General features: G+C 33.0%; 1 protein-coding gene across 1 annotated transcript; it reads right to left on the bottom strand.

Moving 5' to 3' along the window:
- Positions 1 to 6,667: 6,667 nt before the first annotated feature.
- Positions 6,668 to 9,348, bottom strand: LBD18 (LOB domain-containing protein 18). Its single transcript, XM_088220236.1, has 2 exons — positions 8,568 to 9,348; positions 6,668 to 7,268 (listed from the first exon to the last, which is right to left on the bottom strand). Exons 1-2 carry the CDS (start codon positions 8,910 to 8,912, stop codon positions 6,855 to 6,857), a joined length of 759 nt encoding a protein of 252 aa, XP_088076362.1. The 5' UTR covers positions 8,913 to 9,348; the 3' UTR covers positions 6,668 to 6,854.
- Positions 9,349 to 24,707: the final 15,359 nt, after the last annotated feature.

Genomic DNA, 24,707 nt, shown 5'->3' with positions numbered 1-24,707 from the left:
CCTAGTCTACTCAAAAAGCAAAGAAGAACAGGCTCACCATCTTGCCCAAGTTTTGCAGGTCCTTAGAAACAAGAGGTTATATGCGAAGTTGAGTAAGTGTGGATTCTGACTTAAGCAGACCGCCTTCCTAGGACACATCATATCGAAGGAAGGGGTATCAGTAAATCTCGAAAAGGTTAAAGTGGTACTTGGCTGGGAGAAGCTGATATCAGTTAAGGAAATCCGTAGCTTCCTAGAAATGGCAGGTTATTACCGCAGGTTCGTTGAAGGATTCTCCAGTCTAGCAGCTCCTCTAACCCGATTCACAAAGAAGAATGCCAAGTTTGAGTGGAATGAGGACTGCGAAAGAAGTTTTTTAGAATTAAAGAAGCGGCTGTCCACTGCACCCGTGCTGACTTTACCGAGTGGATCGGGGGGATATACAGTTTATAGTGATGCCTCCTATCTGAGCCTGGGTTGTGTCCTAATGCAGCATGGAAAGGTTATAGCATACGGGTCCAGACAGTTAAAGAATCATGAGAAGAACTATCCCACCCATGACTTGGAGCTTGCCGCAATCATCCACGCCTTGAAAACCTGACGCTATTATTTGTACGGAGAGACCTTTCAGATCTATACCGATCATAAGAGTTTGAAACACATATTCACTCAGAAGGATTTCAACATGCGTCAGAGAAGGTGGATGGAACTCCTTAAGGACTATGATTGTGATATCTTATGCCATCCGGGAAATGGCAACGTGCTAGCAGATGCCCTCAGCAGGAAAAGTGCAAGTATCTTAGCCAATTTGATGGTTTCAGAATGCAGACCAATTGGGGCCACGCAACAGGTTCGACTTCATGATCTGAAGAGAGTCACATGTTTGGGCCGTCTGACAGTCCAGCCCGAGTTAATCCAGAGAATAAGGGAGGCCCAGACAGTTGACCCCGCCCTGGTAGCCCGCAAGAAGGATGCAGAACAGGGAGGGAGCTCAGAATTCTGAATCTCTGCCGATGGATTACTTCGTTTCTAAGACAGGGTGTGTGTCCCAGATGACAGTGAGTTAAAAAGAGACATTATGACGGAGTCCCATAGCTCGAAGTTTGCCATGCATCTAGGAAGCACCAAAATGTACCAAAGCATGCGATCCCAGTTTTGGTGGCATGGGATGAAGAGAGACATAGCCGACTTTGTATCTAAATGCTTGGTATGTCAGCAGGTCAAGGCAGAGCATCAGCGCTCAAGTGGGTTACTTCAGCCTTTACCGATCCCAGAGTGGAAGTGGGAACATATCACCAAGGACTTCGCATCGGGGCTACCCAAGGCACGTTCAGGACATGATGTCATATGGGTAATCGTTGACTGACTTACCAAGTCTTCCCACTTCCTAGCCATCAGGATGACCGATTCATTGGACAAGTTGGCAAGGATGTATATCCAGGAGATAGTCAGATTGCATGGGGTTCCAGTGATAGTTGTATCCGACAGGGATCCCAAGTTCACTTCTCAGTTTTGGAGTAGCTTCCAGCAAGCTATGGGAACAAAGCTGTCTCTTAGTACTGCCTTCCATCCCCAGACTGATGGACAATCAGAGAGGACAATTCGTACGCTTGAGGATATGCTCCGAGCTTGTGTCCTGGACTCTGGGGGTCATTGGGACGACCATCTACCCCTGATAGAGTTTGCCTACAACAACAGCTACCAAGCTAGCATTGGCATAGCTCCATATGAGGCGTTATATGGGTGCCCGTGCAGATCACCGATTTGTTGGGAGGAAGTGGGCGATAGAAGATTGTTCGACCCGGAGTTGGTAGAGGAGACCACGTCCAAAATAGTTAAAATCAGAAAGAACATTCAGACAGCTCAGAGTAGGCAGAAGAGTTATGCAGATACTCGGAGGAGAGACCTAGTGTTTGAGAAAGGTGACCGGGTGTTTCTTAAGGTTACTCCTTTTAAGGAAATTAGTAGGTTCGGCAGGAGGAAAAAATTAAACCCCCGATATATTGGACCCTTTGAGATCTTAGACAGGATTGGTACTGCTGCTTATAGACTAGCACTGCCTCCAGAGCTCTCCAGAGTCCACAACGTGTTCCACGTATCTATGCTACGTAAGTACAACCTGGACCCTTCACATGTCTTGGCTCATGAACCGCTTCCACTCCAAGAAGACTTGTCTTATGAAGAAGTACCAGTCGTTATCACGGACCGAAAGAGTAGAATACTCCACAACCGGGAAATATCTTTTGTAAAGGTCGTGTGGTAGAACCACACGCCCAGGGAGGCTACCTAGGAGCTAGAATAAGAATTTAGAGCCCAGTATCCCCATTTGTTCGTCCAAGAGTAAGAGGCAAATTTGGAGGACCAAATTTCTTTAAGGGGGGAGAGTTGTAACACCCAAGTGTTTTTTTTTCTCTTATTTTATCTTTTTATTTTTTTTATTTTTTTATTTATTTGAATTTTTTAGATTTTTATTTAATTTAGTTTAATTTAATTTAATGAAAATAAAAAATAATAATAATGATAAAATTGGGTAAAAATATTATTTGGATTTAATTGAAATTGATTCTGGGAAAAAGGGGTGAAAATTTGGATTCTGGGGTATTTTTGAAAAGAAAATCAGAAACCGGGGGTCAAAACGCAATTTAAAAAAGTTGTGCCACGTCAGCAGCCACATCAGCGGCCCGGTCAGCAGCCCAGGCCAACCAGGACACGCCGCGTGGCAAGGAAACGTTGACCAGGGGACGGGCCACGTGCGCGCGATCGGACGGCCCAGATCCGTTCCCGCGCGCACGGACGGCCCAGATTCAATCAGGCACAGACGGTCCAGATTGCATCGCGATGGACGACCCAGATTTAATTTTAATTAAATCGCGATCGGACGGTCCAGATTTAATCTTAATGGACGGTTGAGATTAAAAGGCAAAGGGTATAAATAACCCCACCCACACCTGACCACAAACCCTAGCCGCCAGTGCCTCGCCGGATGAGCCGGCCGCCGCCGCACTGGGGAAGTTTTCGACCGCCGATCGAGGTAAATTTTCTCCCCCTGATGCATTTTTCGATGCTAAGTCCACCTATAGCCAAACTGGAGCCAAACCACCGGCCAAATGGCCGAAAAACCCAGCCGAAGCCCAGCGGCGCTGCCGCGCCCCCCCCCCCTATTTTTGCCTCCGATGAGGCCCTTCCCGGCCTCCGTTTGATGCAAATTTTATACCACTGTGATCACCGTTCTTTTCTCTACAGGTTGATCGGAGCCAAACATCAAAATGCGACTCACGCCGAAGGAGCCGCCTCACCCAAGAGCACCGCCGCTGATAAGTTTCGATTTTTCGTAATTTTTTGGCCCACCGAGGGCCCTAGGATTGTTTTATCGCAGGGACCGATGTAAGTGTGGCCGAAAACGGCTAACCTGAGGCAAATCACCGCCGCAAGCGACGACACCATCGCCGGAGCACGGCGGAGCCGCCGTGCCGGAATTCTGATATTGGCCGAAAGGGGCCCTAGGTCTGATTTGGGATTTTTTGGAACACGTGCAGGTACCGGTAGTGCATTTCAGTTTTTTTGGAAAAAAATTCAGGAAAATTAGGGACAGTATATAGGCGCACTGTAGAGTCAAATTCAGACCCTGAAATAAATAAGGACCTCTCACCCTATTTCCTATCACAGTATTAAAACTAAATAAATAATTAAACTTTACTGTATGACTTTATAGATGTATAATTGATTTAGGTTGCCAATGGGGCCTGAGTCTGATACAGTGTTGTTCTGTTATTGTTTGGTCTAATTTCCAGTATTAAATGCAGCATGATGTTTGATGTAATTATGGTATGGTCTCGTATGCTTGAACTATGGTTTCTTTTATTATAGTTTATATTATGGTGAACCCGGTATTGTATTGTCTTATTTGGTGTCAATTACTGGTTTACATGTTGTGTATGATTGGATGATTGAGATTAAGGAAAAAAGTAAAAAGGTTATGTGAATTGATAAGTGAAAAATGTAGACAGCCTGACTAGATATCTTGGGAGATGGTGGACAGACTGGGTCCGTAGGGAACCCTACCGGGAACGTGGTCTCTCATACCGGACGGGGTATGGGGACGGCCCGTTTCACCCTCATACCGGACGGGGTATTGAGGTTCATGGTTTTGACGCCCATACTGGACGGGGTATGGGAACGGCCCTGGAATTAGGTTGTAAATGTTAATGATTCACGTGTAGCTGAGACCCCCTATGGATCCGCAGGGATACTAGTAAGCTGGTAAAAGATGAAATCTGTTTTCTGATGATTGAAATGTAAAGGTATGATATGTGTTATGTTATAAAGTATGTATGATTTTATGATATTATAAGGTTATTGTTTTCATATGTTGTTTTCATGGATCTCACCGAGGTAAGTGGACAGTAAAAATTTTTATGTTAATAAACGAGTTCGTTATAAATTATGCTCCATTGGTCATTTTTATTTTCTACCCACCTTTACTTCCGTGGCGGTGAGATAGTGTGATGTCTTTACTGGGCTGGTGTAGCTCATTCCTTATTTAACCATTTCAGATCAGGAATACGTTGTTCCCGAGCCCGTTCCGCAGGAAGACGGCAAAGGAGACGCCTAAAGACTTCATAGTTATATTTATAGTTCTTATTTCGAGTATCTCTTTTAGTTAGTTTGTTCTTTCACGTTTTGAGTACGTTTTGGTTATTGTGTAAGGGATGTTAATCAAATTTTTATTACGTTTCCGCATTTGAGATTTTTAATACATACATTTCATTTAAATTTCTGGGACCGTTACATCTACCGAATGATTTCTTGTATTTCTCATAAATTTATCTATATATAAGACCATATATATGTTGGCAACTATGAGAGTAAAAATTCGTCCTCTTTATATTCAATTTAAGAACATCCAAAATTGTATGAAATAACTATCAAGAGTATTTATGAAGTAATATCATAGTGGTTAAACACCATGAATTTGTTAAATGTCTTGCTAAGGGGCTAGTATCTGTAAATTGTAACATTAAGGATACAATATTTTATTGTGCTTAATCGAGAATCTAATTATTGAATTGAGTATGATTAAAGGTTTTTGGCAATTATATATTCACTATCATTAATATTTTTACTACATGGTATGTCATGTTATTAATCATGTTATTTTAACTCTTTTTCTTTTTACAGTCTCTCCTACATTTAGCGAAAAACTCCCTACCTAGCTAAACTGAATCGGGTAAGATGGGAATGGCTAAGCCCACATGCACTATTTGATGAAAGCACTCCAATTTATTCGCCACCTCAACTGAGTATTTTTATTCATTATTTTAGATATTTTTAATAAAAAAATAAACTCAATACTAAATAATACGAAGAAGATAAAATTGTTTCAAACACCAACAAAACCAAAAGCATCCATTGCTTTAAAGAGAGGAAGTCAAGTTATTCTTCCATTTTACTTGTCGGAGTTTTAATAACATTTACACATACTATAAGAATCATAACTAAATCATCATTCACAAAATAATAATAATAATAATATTGAGGTAAAAGTTCTTATTATTTTAAAGACATTACATTGGTAATTTTAAAGACATTATATCATGATGGATTTGTATAAATATCAATTTTATTGACTGTATAATTAGTAAAAGTTCTTGATTAAGTGCAATTGACTACATTGTGTATTTGATTGATCACAATTATATATAATAAAACATTGAAATTATATTCTATGAATATGATATCTATCTAATATGATGTATGAAATATATGACAAATGTGAAATATTGAAATATTTCTATTGATTGGTCATGTCATATAAATTCGAGTTGGACATCCAATTGCTTCAATTTGAATTATCCGAATGATATCTTATATATATTAATTATCGAAAAGACGAATAATCAAATATATTTCTCGATTCAATAAAAGTTTAAAAGAATGAATAAAGACTTAAATAACGAGAAATATGTAAAAAATATGTTCGATTACGTTTATTCTTAATCCTAAATAAAATGTAACAATGTAAGATTCATATGTAAATATAATATTTATTTAGATGCACTCGAATGACTCTTTCTTATAATAACAATATATATAATCTTATTTCGATTTAGTTTGGTACACAATGAACTTATAATCATGAAATCGACTCGGTCATTATATTATAGATATTAAGTTTATAATCTGATAGCACATTTGTAGAAATATTAGGTCATTGATTAAACATTAAGCTTGATAAATATTGTTTGTATATTTCGAGTCTATTTCTTTTGAATTTTTTTTTTGTCAAAATATTCTGATTATATTTAGTCTTAGAACACTTAATAAAATTTTAATTAATCATTATATCAAGATCCAAATTAAAAGCTATTTCTCAACAAACTTCACAATTAATACTTTCTCCATCTATTTTTTTTTTTTTTTAAAAAAAAAACTCTTTACTGTTAATAGAATTCGCCTTCCCAAAGTTGTAATTTAAGAATTTTCAAAATTTATCCATTTCGTACAGTAATTTATTTATTTTTTCTTAAAATAAAAGCAAATAACCAAAAGGGCACATATATAATTAATTAAACAAAATATTAATTAACTATTGGAAAAATATTAGCAACAAAACTTGTATAAAATTAGCTACTTAATTACCTTGAATTTTCATTGATGCCATTAAAAAATATTGAAGAGAAGAGAACTATATAGAAAAAATATATATATATATATATCTCTGTAAATATATGATCAGTTATTAATTATAAGATTACTTGCTCAGCCAAGCAACATGAAAATTAATTAAGCTCCTTTTCCCTGTATATTATCATCTGATGGACGTACACAGTACCGGCCGGGGCAAGTAATCGTTTTGTAACAAAGTCAGTAAACATTTATTTCGAGATGGACGGTGACGATGAAGTGTCCGTACATGGCATCGCCGACCCAGACGGCGGCGACCCTTGTCGGTGGAGAAGCTCTCGCGCCAAGGCTTGAAGATCTCCGCCGCCGCCACTGCCGCTTGGTGACAACCCAAATTGACGTTGATCCATTTGGCGATGATGATGATGATGAAGATGCTGCTGCTGCTGCATGGCCCATGAAGGTTGCACCATTGGATCAAAAATTGATGAGAGATCGTAGGTGGCCGGCATGGAGGAGACTACGGGGAGGTCGGAGATGGAGAGCGGCGGTGGTGTTGCCATTAACGTTGAAGATGGCGGAGGAGGAGGAGGTGGCGGAGATGGAAGCTCCAGGGTTGCTAAATGTGCTTGTAAATATGAAAGCTCCGCTTGTAAATTCACCACCTATAAATATTAAAAGGTTAATTCAGATAATTATTAAAATTTACAAATTTAATAAAAAAATAAACTGAAATTAATATTACTAGAAAACATTTAATAGAAATGGGTGCAATTTTAAGGCATATATATCTATATATATATATATGTGTATGTATGTATTGTCTTTGTTTGTACTTAAAGGAGGTCTAATTTTGTGTATATATGAAATATCTATATATATATATATATATATATATATACATTGTATACAAGATGAACGTGGTGTTGCGGGCAAATGAAGGTTTCTTAAGGATGCGGTTTACTTATAGGAGGAATAATTAGCAAATTATAATAATTAATATATAATGAATAAAGAAAATTTTCCTTTGGCAGTAATATTGCCCTTGACCTTTGCGGAAAAGAAAATCAGTACACAGACGGTTTTAGTTGAATTCGAATAATCCAGTCCAGTCATAAATATATGATATTAATTACTATGATTAGATTGTATACATATATATATACACACACACATACACACAAACACATACATTAAGTATATGTATATCTATTCAAGTAACCTTCACAGAAAACTACTTGAATTGCAGGTTCATGCCCACTATATATATATATACATATTTACACACACAGACATAAATGTAAATACGTATATGGGGAGAAAACCATAAAAATGAACATACATGAATCCTGTTGTTATAATTAATTATATTTCTTGAATCTAATTACCCATTTACTCAAATCCCACATGCATCAAAAGCATTTTAATTTTCATCTTATTCCGTATGATGATTTCTCAAAACCATTAGCCATGGTGGATGATCAAAACCACCCAAACAACATTCCATATAAAAAACATATACATACATACATACATATACATTCACATATATATATATATATAGAGAGAGAGAGAGAGAGAGTGAAGAAAGAAACCGACCATATCCTGAATAGTAGCAAAAAGTCCAGAATATGAACATATCTCATATATGCATAGCCACCGACTTGTACAGTAACAGAAAAGAAAAGAGAAAAACGTTAAAGATTTCAGTAAAGCACAAAACTGTTCCCTAAGTACACAACTTGCATGCCCCCTTAATTTAATCTTCTCTTTATAAAAAAAAATACAAATTAATAATTCCAATAATCCTGATCAAAACCCAGTACTGAAATTCCTTTAGACAATCAGAAAATCCAAGCTCAGAAAAATGGGTAATTTTCAGTTTTTACCAAAAGCAAGAAGAGAGAAATTATGCAAAATGGAGAAGAAGAGAAAACAGATATGGCGGCGGCGGGTTTAATTACCTGTTGCTGGAGAGAGAAGATGTGAGCCACGCAGCCATAAACAGGGTCTCTGAGTCGGGCCTGAGCCTCGTAGCAGATGGTGACGACGGCGTCGAGCCGCTTATGAACCGGTATGTGTAAAAGCAGCTTCGACACATTGCTGGCGCCGAAAACCTTATGAACCGCCGCGAAGTGAGCCGCGCCTTGTTCCGAGTCGAAATACGGCGCAAAAATGCATCCCGGCACGCATTTCCGCCGTAAGAACTTACACGCGCCGCACGGTCCGCTTCCCCCACCACTGCTGCTGCTCCCTCCGCCGCCGCCGCCGCCTCCGCCGCCGCTGCTACTAGGATTAGCCGAACTCATATTGATTAATTTTTAACTTCTGGGTATGTGATTTAGAGGTGGTGTGATTGGCGAGACATGATTAGGGTTTTCTGGGTGGTGAGATTAGGGTTCGCTTGGGGTGGGTTTAGGTTTAAGTTGATGAGTGTTTAGAAGGTATTTTAATGGTGGGAATTTAAAACGGTAGAAGAAGAAGCCTTTAAAGCCACGCGAGAAAGCAAACCCCCCCCAGTTAGCTGTTTGCGTGAAGCAAACATAGCTTAAGGGCTATATGTATATGTATATGTGTGTGTGTGTGTATATATATATATATGTATATGTATATAGCTATTCTCTCAACTGCCCTTTTCTCATTTCTCTTCCTTCCTCTCGTGAATTCTCTCTAAACATAACTCATGTTCCTCCCCTCCCCCCCTCTCTCCCTCCTCCAAACTCCTTTTCTCTCTTGCTTTGTCTCACTCTCCATCCCTCTCTGTGTGTGTGTATATGTGTGTATATATATATATATATATATGTATATTAGCTGTTAAAATATTTTCGGAAAAACTTTAACGCATTGAAATTAAAAAATTTTCTCGAAACCCATTTCGTATCCACGCAATATATTACAAAAAAATATATATATATTATAAAAATTAAAAAATATATATATATTCTTGTTTTTCTTTGAACTTTAATCATAAGGGTAATATCATAACAAAATCTATCTTCAAATGAATTGATTATTAAGAAAATAAATTTAATATATTATTAATAAAAATAATTGAATTTTAATTAGATGTATTATTTAAATTAGAAGAAATGGAAATTGAGAAGTCGAAACGTGTCAAGGGTGTGTCCAAAATTGGGAGTGCGTGTTTTAAGCTGCGTAGAGGGCAAAAGACGCCAACTCTTTTTATCTCTGTATTTGTGTTTGAAATGACTCAGCTTTTTTAATTTCCTTTTTCTATATAATAATCCAAAATTCACATAATGACTCCGTTGCCCACAGGATCTCTATCTATCCCACGTATAAAATTATATTTAATCTTTAATTAATTACCATTTCTAATCATGATTATTTATTAACTTGTACTAATTAATTGAATCCAACTTTTGCCTCTCTTAGTTTGTACTACTTATAGAAATGTACCATCTACATTTATACACATATACTGTTTTAATTCAGACTATATCAGGTATGTAAAGTTAATATTATATTTTTTTAATAATTTAATATCAATATCACTTAGAAAACAATTATTTGCAGTAAAAAAAATAAACCGTTACTAGAAGTCATGGTATAAGCCCCTATACCGACGGAAGTCTCTTATATTTCCCAATTAATTCTTTCAAACCATTTTAAAAGGGTGTTGGCAGAAAATTTTGTTATTGTTGTATTTTTCCAATCCTTCCTAAACAAACATGTCAATCATGCAATGGAATTTGATGTGACGAACATAAATATATGTAATAAAAAAGGTATTTAACCCAACCCAACCCAACTAAAGAATATGTTATGAGGAGGATTATAAAGCAGAAAATGATAGGAACCCTTAACAAAATTGGTCATGCCTTTGATGGTTTGAACCCTAATTAGCCACTTTTGAAACTTTTAAAGATAAATAATGAATGAAACTTAACTTTAAAACATTTATTTACTTATTGTTTGAATGTTCGATCTTACAATAGAGAAAATATGAAACAAAAATATGTATTTGAACTTATGTTTTACAACGTTGAAGGATTAAGAGTGAAACACGAAGGAGACCAACAAAACTTGTAACAGCAGTAAGTTAATCAAGTTTTAAATAAAAGACATTATAAAATATGAATTTCTTTCATTATACTGCTAAAGTTTTTGAAAAGAAAATTTTGATATAGAAGATATATTTAATTTATATTACTCAGATTTCAATGTTGGTGTCTAGTATGAGTATAGATCAAATATGAGGCTAAGAGTTTTGCTAAGTAATATACTAATAAACCAATATTTCTAGCATAAGAATTGATTGGATCATCTCTATATTATCATTCTAGTAAATATATAGAAAAAAATAGGCCACGCTCAAATACTAGAGCTCTACATCAATGTAGTAAATATATATAATAAAGAAGGTATTTAATCCATTAAAAGAATATATTATAAGGAGGATTATAGTAGAAACTGATAGAAACACCTAACAAAAGTGGTCATGTCTTTCATAGTTGGGACCTTAATTGTAATACTCATGCTCGAAAATCCCAAAATGAATTTTTTATTTTATTTGTTTATAAAAAAAATTATAAAAATAATTAATTTAGTTTTATTAATTTTTTGAGAAAAAATAAATTAGGAACGAAATTGAAAATAATTTTGGAGAAAATGGGTAAAATTTTGAATTCGGAAGGTATTTTTTAAAAGAAAATTTGAAAACGGGGGGTTAAAATGTAAAAAAAAAAAAGTTTGGCCACGTGGGACCGTCCGGTCAGAAGTCCTAGTGAACCAAAGCACGCCGTGTGGCAACCTCGCTGATATCAGCACCATGCGGGAAGCCATGTAAGTGCTCCACATGTCCGGTGATCCAACGATCCAGATCTCATCCCTCACACGTGAACAACCTATATGTGTTCTCTCTTTAGGCGCGATAGAACGGTCAGATTCAATCGATCGTACGGCTCATATTCATTCCTCGAATAAGATAGATCCAACGGACAAAAGAGGGTCATGTACCCTCGAGTGGACGGTCTAGATTGACACGATATGGATATTTAAACATCATATTTCAGAGAATCCTAACCCTAGCTACACTTGTCCTCGCTGGAGAAAAAGAACAAGACACTGGATAAGGAGACCAACAATCAACCACCACCGCACCGGAGCTACCGTCAACCGCAAAAAAAGATAAAACCTCCCCCTGCTCGGAATTCAATTCCTAGCCTCCCTGTGGCCATATTGAAGCAAAAAGGATGGCGAGTGAGCTGAAAACTGTGGGCAGAGCTGCCGTGGCCAAAACCCTAAATTTTCTCCGATGACCCCCTTTCTGTTTCCTATTTCACACGATGATTTAATTATTGTATTCACCATCTCCTTCTGTACAGGTTAACTGAAGAAGAAACCCTAGCTGCGAAGGAGAACCGGCGGAGCTACTGCACCTGGAGACCCCTACCTGCTGGTAGGTTCGGTTTTTTTATTTTTATGGTCAATCGAGACTTCTTAACGTATTTTTTCGTAGAGATACGTATAAAACTAGTCAAAACTGACCAAGCCCAGACGAACCGCTGCCGTGGGCACCAGGGCTAGCGCTGGAGCACGGTGGTATTGTCATGCCTGAACCCTAAAATAGGTGTAAAAAAGTTTTCAACATCGATTTTGGATTTTTGGAGTATTTTTGGGTATGTGACGAATATTTTGATTTTCTCATGAAAAACTCAAGAAATTCGAGACCCATCAAGAGGCGTAGTGGGTAGCACAGTGCGTCGAAATACCGATTCAGGTAAAGATCCATTATCTTATTTTCTGTTACGGTTAATGGAGATTTAATAAGTCGGTAATCTTGTGTTTTGTAAAAATTAGAAAAATTCTAACAATAATTACAGGTCACTAGTGGAGCCGAAAAACTAGTCAATATACAATTACCCTAAGCTCGTCTATGTGTTTATTTATTTTTCTATACTGCCTAAATTGTATATTATTCTGCTATATTATAACGACCCCGGAAACTCCAAATATGATAAATTATAAATTTAGTGCAGAAGCGAAATAATAAATTAGGGTTTACATTCCTTATACAATAACTGAAAGTACCAAATAGGGTTTACGGGAATAACCCTTCTAAAAGAACAACTAATAACTAAAGAAATAAATTAAAAGCAAATAAACTGAATGTCCTACTCGCAACCCTCTTGTGGATCGAGCTCTCGATCCTGATCCTCTTGAGCTGAAATGGTTAATGAAAGAGTGAACCACACTAGCCCAGTAAGAATATCACGCTACTCACTGATACAGAAATAAAAGTTTGTAGAAATTATAAAAACGACTAATGGAGCTCTTAATTTAAGTAAATTCATTTTTTATAAACAAAATCATTTACTGCATACTTACTGTAATGAGATTACGAAAAATAACCTATAAAGTTAATAACATAACACATATCATAGTTTTATATAGGATCAGTCGGAACAATAACTTTTCCTTTTATCAGCCTACTGGTATCCATGGGGGTCCATATAGATGTCCCCACTATGCGTGAACCCTCTTTTTTACATTTTCAATTAACGGACCGTCCTTATACTCCGTCCAGTTTGAGCGCCAAAAGATACAATCCTTCAATACCCCATCCGGTATGAGGGTGAAACGGGTCGTCCCCATACCTCGTCCCGTATGAGTACCAAATTACCAAATCTCGATACTTCATCCGGTATGAGGCAACATTTAGGGTAAGATTCCCTATGTACCAGGTCTGTCCACCATTTTCTAGGATATCCAGTAAGGCTGTCATTTCATCCATCCACTTAATCAAATAATTTCTTGTTTACCTTTAATTTTTAATTTTCCAATTCAACCGTAATCACACAAAACAAGTAAAACATGCATCAAAGGAATACAATCACATCATCATTACCAATTTCAGTGTATTATCATGCACTCAAAAATTATAAAATCAGGCAATCGGTTAAACATAACAAACAATAGTAAATAACTAGTTCTGACTCTATTAGTAATCTATAATTAATTACGAATGTTTTCTAAGTTTCAATAAATACTATATTATTTAAAATTAAAATTTAATTTCATAACAGGGAATAAAGTGAGAGATTCTTACTCAAATTGATGTCCAAAATGCTAAACTTTTGACTACGCTCATTGTCGGTCCCCGAGTTCCTTGAATTTTTCTTCAGAGATTAAAACGCGCTTCAAGTACCTAAAAATATCCCAAAAATTCAAAATTACTGTCAGGAATCCTTTTTGGCCAATTTCAAAATTCTGACACAGCGACTCCACTGTGCTCCGATGACGGCACCGCTGTCCGCGGTGGCGATTTATTTCGAGTCGGCTGTTTTTGACCTTTTTGGCCAAATTTGGCCAATTTTGTACCAATACCTGTGAGAAAACACATTAAGGAGCTTCCATTGGCCGAAAAAAGTCACAAAAACTGAAACTTACCGGCGATAGGGTTCTTCGGTGCGGTGGCTCTACCGGCTCACCTTTGCGGTTAGGTATTTTGCTTATGGTAACCTATATAGAAAGGAATAGTGATTAAGATGGTAGTAACATTACACGAAATAGGAATCGGAAAGGGTCTCATCAGAGGTAATTTTTACTTTTTTCCGCAGCGGCACCGTCAGGATTTGTCTACAGTTTTTGGTTAATCCGTCAGTATTTTTGTTCCAATTTAGTCATAGAGGTGTTTAAAATCGAATTTCGAGTAAATAAATTTTTTTTACCTCTTTTAGCAGTCGGAAGTGGTTCCGACGTGGCGGCGGCGGCGGTCGACTCCCTTCCTAGTGACTAGGTATTCTTCTCCAGCAGGAGTGGTCTGGCGGCTAGGATTAGAGTTTGGTGTGAAGATGATTATTTATATCAATCTCCTTTTAATCTGAGCCGTCCATCGTGTTTGATCATTACTATCCGATATCGTTTAAATAGAAAGTGAATATGAGCCATTCATCGTAATTTGGTCTGAGTCATCCGATCGTGTTTAAATAGGAAGTGAATTTGGACTGTTCATCGTGTTTAATCGTGGCCGTCTGATTGCGTCTGAGGATAAAACGAATTCGGACCGTCCGTGCGCGCGAAAACGAATCTGAATCGTCCAATCGCGGGCACGCAGATCACCAGTGTGGCCTCCCACGCGGTGCACTCCGATTCGTTGGAGTTGCTGACTAGGCATCCTACGTGGACAATTTTTTTAAATTATATTTTGATCCCCAATTTCTAATTTTTCTTTCAAAAATACTCACAAAACCCAAATTTCACCCCTTTTTTCCAAAATTATTTTTCAATTTCATCCTCCATTTAATTTTCTTCATTTTTTTACATTAAATAAGAATTAAAAAACTAAAAAATTATATTTATACACTATTTTTAATTACATTAAAATTAATTAATCAAGGGTATTACGTATATGATTTAAATTATTACATTTAATTACTTCCTCGTTATTGATTGTCTTCTTGTGATTTTTATTTAATTGATTAATTTGAAATAGAGACCCTAATTATGTTTTTTAATTGTTAATGTATAAAAAATGTACCGTTTGCTTAAATGCCGTTTGATTGATCTATGAATATAAAATGAGATGCTGGTAGGCAATTGGTGATTATTTGTTGATGGAGATCTATATATGAAAAGCTTATTGGGTACTCTGAAAAAGGGTGGACGGACCTTGTACATAGAAAAAACCATGTCATGAATAATATCTCAGTTAGACGGGGCTAAGGGGTTCTATACCGAAAGGGATGGGAGATCTGGTTCACTCTCATATCGAGGCGATGGTGTGTTTGACACCCATTACTGGACGGGGTATGGGGACGGCCGGGTAAACTGACAAATCTAAATATTGGATAATAGAGAGATATCCCTATAGACCCCCAAGTGTCCCAGTAAACAGGTAAAAATGGATAATGACTGACTTTACTCATTTGTACATAAAATTATAAATGTTATATGAGTGTTTGTTTTATAGGTTAGTTTTGAAAAACTTGTAACAATAAATATGGAAATAATGTTTTAATATTAAATGAATTTTCTTAAAATTAAGGGATTCATTAGTTGTTTTGTAATTTTTACCAACCTTTATTTTCTGTATCACTGATTAACGTGATATTCTTACAAGGGTAGTGTGGTTCATTATTCTATTAACTATTTCAGATCGAAAGATTCAAGATCCAGATCCGGATCAACAAAAAGGTTGTGAGTAGTTTAACTTTCAAACTCCTGTAAGAGCTAGTAGAGGTTAACCCTTAGAATATTTATATATTTATTTTAAATCATTTATTTGTTTCTTTTTGCGAGTTGTTGTAATATAAAAATTATCGTAGTCGTATTGAGTATTTTAATTTACTGTGTAAGAAATATAAAGTCTAACTTTATTATTTGCTTCCACCTTTAGATAATAAATCCTCTTCTTTTAATTTGGACTTTTTCACTAATTGGCCATTTTTGGAACTTTTAAAGATAAATAACAAATGGAACCTATCTTTCAAACATTTATTTACATACTTTTGAATGTTTGATCTTATAACAAAGAAAACAAGAAAATGTGAAACAACAATATGTACTTGAACCTATGCGGTGTTTTGCAATATTGAAGGATTAAGAGCGAAACATGAAGGAGTCCAACGAAACTTGTAACAACAGCAAAGTTAATCAAGTTTTAAATAAAAGACATCACAAAATATAGACTTTTTTCATTATACTACTAAAGTTTCTGAAAATAAAAATTTGAGGAACAATGTAATATAAGATATGTTTAATTTATATTACTCAATTTTCAATGTTGATGTCTATTATGGGTATATATCTAATGTGGCTAAGAAATTTTCTAAGTAATACCAATAAACCAGCACTTGTAGCCTAAGAATTTATAAGATTATTTCTATATTATCCATGTAGTAAATAAATAGAAAAGAAATAAACTACGCCCAAACACTAGATATTCATATTAAGATCGATTATAGTCTAAAAAAGGGCATTGGAGCCCAAGTTAGATGTTAAAACCCAAAAACTAGGTAAACTACACACATTGAACAAAAACATAACCTACTTAACATTTTTATATTTGAATTAAGGTGGGTTATTTCAGGAATCCTCACAACCGCACATGGATGATTTGACGTATGCATAGAAGGTTAGCTAATAAATTCCAAAAAATATCAACTTGATTCCAGATCTTTTATTCTCTTTTTTATTTTTTCTTTTATATGGTTTTCTCTTTTTTTTTTTCTCTTTTCTCTGTGCAAAAGGATATATAATAAATGAACCGAGTGCGTTTGGATTTGAGATTATTTGATGAATAAATGAAAAAATATTTAAATAATGTTTCAATATCTCGATCGAAATAGTCATGCAACTTGTGCATAAGAATAAACCTACTATGTGTTTTGATAATCTCGTTAGGCATGTGAAATGGCACATCACAGTCTCCAAGCAGAGTCGCCTTCTCCTGTTGATAGAATAATAAAGTGTAATTTATATAAATTAGAAAAAAAAAATCTTAATCACACAATTGGGTTTAAAAAATTTGAAACCTTATAAGAAATGAAAATTCGAATATACATCTAGCAAACATCACAACAATGGAGCTCATTAACACATGGATGGAGAAGTGATAACTACTGGGGCTTAGAGGCAAGCTTATTGACATGGTGGATACAGTGGTCAAAGGTGTTGCAGATGACATCCTCGTCAGCAATGATTAAGAATCGAATGTATAAATCTTTTAATGTTGATAAATGGGCTTCAAGGTTTCTGTAGGGACTTTAAATGGTAATGAGCCTTTAAGAAAATTTACCATTTTGTATAGGTGCTTTTCTAATGTGAAAAGTTTATGTTATAACCATATAAATAGAAGCCGTTACTATAACATTATTTTATTAAGAATATTCGTCACTGAAAGTAAGTTGTCTAAGTTAGGGTATTGACTATACCAACGGAGCCTTCTTGTGTATGATTACTGTCACCATAAATAATCATTAATGTATATATATATATATATATATATATATATATTTTTTATTGTAGTGAATCAATTAGCTATAATTCATTATTTCTATCGCTTTAATTTATAAAATAAAATTAAATGGTTGTTAACCCAAGTTAAGAATTTAATTTTTTGAAACAAAACCTTAATGATTAATTATTTCGGGAATCGCATAGTTTTAGAGTTAATGACCCGCCATTAATTAATGCAGGAAAATTGATTTGGAAATAATTGACCATTAAATAAAAATAAATTAGTAGAATAGTCTTAATTTAGTTAAACAAATTAAAATGCAAAAAATAATAATAAAAAAAATTTAAACAAAAAAGTTGCATAAATTGAATTTCTCACGTGCGTGTGCTTTATGCAATCATTTTACTCAATTATTATAAGCTGGAATAATGCTCAGAAAATGGTCTGGTTTGGTGACGATGTGGTGGGTGATGAGCCGATGATGACAAACAAGAAAGGGATGATTATGGTAACTCATAATATATGCATATATATATATATATACAATTACCAAATACATATATATACGTATGTATGTATGTATATATGTTTATATGTATTTATAGGTAGCTGCTGTTCTCGTTGTGTCTCAGTCATACCCCTTGATGGTACGCTCCACTTTGCGTTTTCTTTAATATGACAACATTAAATTGTAAAAGTATATAGTTGTTAATTTCCTTTATAATTTTTTTTAATTATATTATAAAATTATTAGTAACTCTAATTTTTAAATCTAAATAAAAAATATTATCTCTCCTAACTTATTATACATTCTTCTATTAATACAAAAAATATGGTTATGAATTACATTAAAAATAAATTCACCCGTTCCTTAAAACAAAAAAATAATTATTGAAAAATGAAAAAATATATATATTTTTTTTGCTAGCATTAACTTTTCTTATTATATTTTGTGTAACTGATCAATTGTCTAATTGTATATACATTTTTCTATTATTTTTTTATAAAATAATTCATAGAACATAAATTATTTGTAGTAATTTACTAAATATATTTTTGATCAGTTCTAGAAATTGGAAAAAAAAAAATCGAATTTTGGCCTTTATAGATATATGTGTAGTACATATATTGTTGTTTATGTATATGTATATAATTGTATTTGGGATAGTTTTGTGTGAAATAGGATTCTCAAAGTATAACTTCTAGAAGGGTAAGTAGTCATATACATATATATATATATATGTGTATATTCCATATTTTTAGAATGAATTTCATCTTAAAAATTAAAGAAAATAATGAACTATTCATTTAAAGCAAGCGGAATATTTATATATTACTTGCAAGGGAAGAATAAGAAACTTTCTTTTTTCAAATTCACGGTTTCCTTTTTCTCCATTTTCTATTAGGATACAATCTCTTCTATTTTATTTGGCTTAAGATAAATTGATACATTTTTTTTAATTTATTTTTGAAATACCATATTCAATTATAAAAATAATATAATTTGTAACATGCTATGAAATTTAGAGTAATTTATTTTAATATTTTTTAAAAAAAAAAATTGATATTTTTCAGTTAATTAAGCCCGAATTAAAAATATATTCCGTAAAAAAGAAATTTTGGGTTGTTAATTAATTAAATCTATTTACCTTTATCAATTTCTGTAAATGTTTATTTCGGGAAACCATCCAATGACTTTTTGAAATTAGAAGACAACCTTCAATAATTAAACACGTTCAATTATTGATATATTTACATATATAATGTGTATTTATATTAATATATTTTATTGATTTATGCATATAAAATTCCAAATGTTTTGTGTCATTTAATTCCTTTTTTTTTCAATAAGATAAAATTAATTTTAGTTTGTCGATTTATTTAATTCTTAATTTATACAAAATAATTTAAACTATAGATTATGAAAAATATTCTAATTAATAAATAAAATCTTAATTTATAAATTTACAGAAGGTAAGAAATATATTCCTACAAAATTGAAAAATCATAAAACCATGTTATAGTTATTTTTTTATTAATTATTATTATTTTTATCGAAGTTACAGCAGTTTGAATATAAAAAATAAAAAATTACAGCAGTGAAATTAAAAAATGTTATTACATTCCGTGCCAAACAGTGGCCTAACTTTAGCGGCTAAAGCCTAAGAGAGCCAATCAAGTAGTCAAATCCCAATTTCGGCGTTCAAAGGCACTGTCCAGTCACAACCAATAGAAATTCGCCACGTGTGAGCGGTGAACAGGAACGTAACCGCCTGGTAAAAGTATGATGACCTCACTCATCATGTGGGACCCACACGCCGTTTAAATAGAAAAAGAACGTAACGCTCCCGTTCCCATCCCCCTTGCCATCTCTTTTCATGTGTTGATGAGAAGATAAATACAAGAACGAGAGAAAGTCGTAGTAAAACGACTTTGAAAAATATATAAATTTAATTTTCAAATTGAAAAAGGTAAATTAAAAATCAATAACCAGGATTTTTTGAATTTTTTTCCTCAAAATAAAATAATATGATTAAAGAAAAGGGGGGAAATCAGTAACAGTTGGTAACAGCGCGTCACCGCGCCGTCCGGCTCTTGTCCAATCTGTGTGCTGTGAAGAGGAAGCATTGACAGACCCCACCAGTTGACTGACACGTGTCGCGAAGGGTAGCTTCCTCTGTAATCTTTGCTGACGGCAGCTTACGTTATAACAGTTCTCACCCTCACCACCCCCCTATGTATGCCTCTACAACGGCTCTCTTTGTAACACCTCACCACGTCAGCCAAACAATCCCTGTAAATTAACCTTAAACTTTAAAATAATTTACGAGTAAAAACTAAATCGACCAATTAATTAATTAATATTATATTATATTTTATATATATATATATATATATGTATATAATTATTTATGGTTCATAATCGTGTAGGAAGTTTGAGTAACAAGACTCCCTCAATTTCCGAGAGAGACACTAGTGTAATGAAATTAATTAATATTAATTAAAGAATTAGGTACTTGGAAAGAAGACATACTTTTAATAATTATAATTAATTAATAAAATTCTCAAATATTTATATATATATATACATTCAAAAGGGGGTTTCTTTTACATTGTCGCTAAAAGCGTATCACAATTATGTTGAAGTGGTGGGTAAATGTTTAGAGTTTGCTTAAACTTTCACCAACAGGTACAGAAAACCTGATTATTACTTATAATCTATACATAATGATTAGTCAAAAACACTTACCTTTTACGTACATTTTTTAATTAATTTATTAAACCATTTTAATTAATTTTTAAGAAGCCAATATAAATATGTGTGTATCGCCCACTCGTGCGGTCAACACCTAGGAATCATGGAAGGGATGAATATATATATATATATATATATTTAATTATTGTTGCTTTTGCGAATTTTCTGTTGAAAGTAATTTGTGATAGATTTATTAGTTAAAGACCTTTGGAAACAAATTAAAAAAAGAGAATGTTCAACATTTAATTAAATATATTAAGTATGATTAAAGGAGTCAAAGGAAGATTTTGGACTAGCAAGAATAATCATACATGCAAAAGCTTATAATATTATATTTTTTAAAATATCATATTATTCTATATAAAATATTAACCTATAATATTGACTATATGCACTGCAACCTTTCAGGAAATACTAGTATCGCAGCATGTTGGACTGCCCAATTAACTTTTTATCCTAAATAAATTATATGTTAATGTTTTTCTAAAACAATAACCAAAATTTAAATGTAATGCCGGATTATTCTCATGATATAAATGTTGGTATGTGTATATTTATAATAAATTGAGGATCCTTTTTATGGATACCCTAATTTCAAATATGATTTTGAGAAGAATTTTGGGTGGTAAAAATATTTTTCTAATTTATTATTTTACACATAAGAATACAAATTTATACTAATAAAATTGATTTGATAGTTTTTTAACAGTTGTGACAATATATTTCACTCACTCACTCACTCACACGTACAGATCATTATAATTATTATTATTATTATTATTCTGTATATATATATATATATACACACACACACACACCATAGTTCAAAATAGAAACCCTTTTTTTATTATTATTATGAGTAGGTATGAATGTTATAGATTTTATTATTAATCAAGGAACTATCGAGCATGGAGCAGACTGCAGACCATGTGTTAAAATCGGCAACTTGTCTTCAAAAAATTCCAAGAGAAACATATTATATTTATCAATATACTTGAGTACAAATAGTCAACGGTCAAACACCGTAAACCCCATTAAATTAATTAAACATTTATTAATTACTAATCACTGTTTAATTTAATTGTTAACATTTATTTTTGTCTAAATCATTTTAATAGAGACTGACAAAAAAAGAAAAAATTCAGGTTCTGAATAATCTGATCAGGTGCTGTAATCTTAATGATGAAAACCCAAATGCTCATGGCGGATTCGACGAACTGAATGTTTTGTAAGACGAGAAATTGATGCGTCACTGACATGTCTATTATACATTCCACTGATCACAGCGCCATTATTTTTGCCTGTCGTATCTAATTTGCAATATATTAATTATTTATTTATTTTTTCTTTACCAGAATAATTTATAATCAATTTATAAATTAATTTAGGTTCAGTATTTTTAAAATGATCGTCAGAATTTTTGCTTAATTTTATCATAAATTATTCGTTTTTAATTAAACTATATACGTGTATAGTTGCTTTAATTAATTATTAAAATAAATAAATATAAAGATGTCGGTCGGTGGTATGCTTGTAAAATAAAAATCTTTTGATATTTTGTACAGGGAAATTTAGATCTATTTAATTCTAGTAGAGCATAGCAGGCCATCTTTCTTGGGTCCATGGGCTCTAACATCCAACCGGGTCACTAGGCGGGCGTGATTTGTCCAGACCGGTTTGGTTATTGGCTGAGAATTTAATCATCAATTAATTTTAATTTTTTAGAGTTTTCTTATTATAAACCCGAACTTTTATCAATCGGTCACATTTATTAAATATGAAAAACTAAATCTAGAAGTCACTCAGAATAAATAAATAAGCTTATTGTAACCAAGTGTTAATCTATAAGTTAAGAGATTAATACCATGTACATTTTAAAAAAATAAAAATAAAATTAAAATTTAGTTTCAATTTATAAAAATTATGTATATGTCCAATTGTATACTGACAAATTATTAAAATATTTTTATTGTATATATATATATATTTAAATTCGAGATTATGTACTTATAATGTCACAAAAGTAACCTATTTATACATTTAATTAACACATCTCGACTGCAATTATTCAATTTATATTTTAAGATAGAAATCTAATTTTTTTTTTGTTTACTATTATTTAAAATAAAATTAATATATATTTTTATATATACGTAAAGATATTATTGCTAATGCGAACTGACAGAGAAGAAAAAAGAAAAAAAAAAGAGAAGAAGAGGAGAGAAAAGTTCGTCTGAGGTAGGGTACAGAGAAGACGACGTAAAAAAGGCCAGGTGTAATAATCTGACGTGGATTTTCGTGTGGATTTGACTGACAAGTCTTAGATTTCATTCGCGTTGCCACAGTTTAATTACACTTGTGCGTCGGTAAGAAATTTGTTGCTCTGAAAATTTCCCGAGGTGTAATTATTGATTGACGCTTTTTAAATCGTCAAATTTATAAAAGATTTGATTTTTTTTTTTACTTTTTGTTCACCGCTTCACTCCAACATTTCACTGTCACTTCTCTCATTACATTACAATTTTGATTGATTGAAAAGATGTTTATCAATTAAATTTTTTGGACTTAAATCATTAAATTAAAATCTTATATTTAAAAATTTAGGAAAATATTGTATAATTCAATATTAATTAAGTACTTTGTAATTTTTTCCCTATAAAAATGTTTTTGAATATTTTGAGCATTTAAATTTTTTTTTTTGGACAAGATATGAAATTGGGGTTTTTCATTAAATTAAATTTAAAAATTTTTGCATATTCTAAATTATTTTCAAACATTATACATTTTGGACCATATATTTAAATATGTGTTTTAGGTTATAAATATATTTTTGGATTTTTAAAATTATTTTTTAGATATGAATATAAATTTTAACTATTTTTTAAAAAATAAGATTAGTATACATTATAATGTATTTAAAAAAAAAATCGTCTAATTACATCATTAGGGTTAATTAATAAAATTTAATTGAGTTTAATTTATCAGCTTATAGTAGAACCATTGCAAAGAGATTTCTAGCTGCATATATAAATGTATATGCCTTTTGTCTTTTATGAGGATGATTACTGGGGCTGTATTGTTTTTTTGACACGTGCAGTAGTTTTAGCATGAGAGAGAGAGAGAGAGAGAGAGAGAGAGAGAAAGATAAAAGGGGAAATAGAGAGTGAAAATGAGAGGAGAAATTAAGATGGGATGTTTTGTGTCCCACGTGGGGTTGGCACGTGGCTGCAAATGCGGCGGTTGGAAATTTGACACTTGAGATGAGACCAATGTCTGTCACTCACCCGCATGTATGTTTGCTTCACGCAACCTGCTCCCCCTTCTTGCCGTGGCTTTAAAGTTTTAACCTAATTTACACATTAAATGCACACCATTTCCCCACCTTAGGTTAAAATTTCAAAACCTATTGAATATACAAATTCATTCATGGACAAAATTTTTCATCTTCGAGATCAAACAAATGATAATGGTTTTTTTTCTTTTCATGAAATTTTTGGATCTAAGTTAAATTTTATGTTATGTGTATTTTATTAATATATATGTATCGAACATAAATAATTGATTATTTTCAAAAAGATAGTGGACACTTTATTATATAAAATGCTTTAAACCCAAAATAATTAATTTTTTTAAAAAAATAAATGAATCAATCCCTTCTTCTTGCACCAAACATCAGCCAAATCTTTTTTGAATTGGAATTTGATTAATTAATTAAATTATTAATGTTTATTAGAAAACAATATTTACTTATCAAAGTAGATAAGTTGGGATTATTTTCAATATTAAAATAATTTCTAACAACCCTATATAAGATGCACCCTATATACATCCATATGTATGTATATCCATTTGGGTATCTGTATATTCTAAATATAAAAAATTAAATTAAATTAAATTAAATTGAATAAAGAAAAGAACCGAGTC

The sequence above is a fragment of the Carica papaya genome, chromosome 5 (genome assembly GCF_054855325.1).
Source record: "Carica papaya isolate Zhongbai chromosome 5, ASM5485532v1, whole genome shotgun sequence".
NCBI classification, from domain to species: domain Eukaryota; kingdom Viridiplantae; phylum Streptophyta; class Magnoliopsida; order Brassicales; family Caricaceae; genus Carica; species Carica papaya.
The sequence above is the reverse complement of the archived record's forward strand: the minus strand, read 5'-3'. Positions and strand labels throughout refer to the sequence as shown.

What these genes read in the sequence shown, in the direction of transcription:
- LBD18 (XM_088220236.1), bottom strand. Translation starts at nt 8,912, where the DNA reads ATGAGTTCGGCTAATCCTAGTAGCAGCGGCGGCGGAGGCGGCGGCGGC. An exon ending in TCTTCTCTCTCCAGCAACAG is followed by an intron (nt 7,269 to 8,567) that starts GTAATTAAACCC and finishes TAATATTTATAG; the next exon opens with GTGGTGAATTTACAAGCGGA.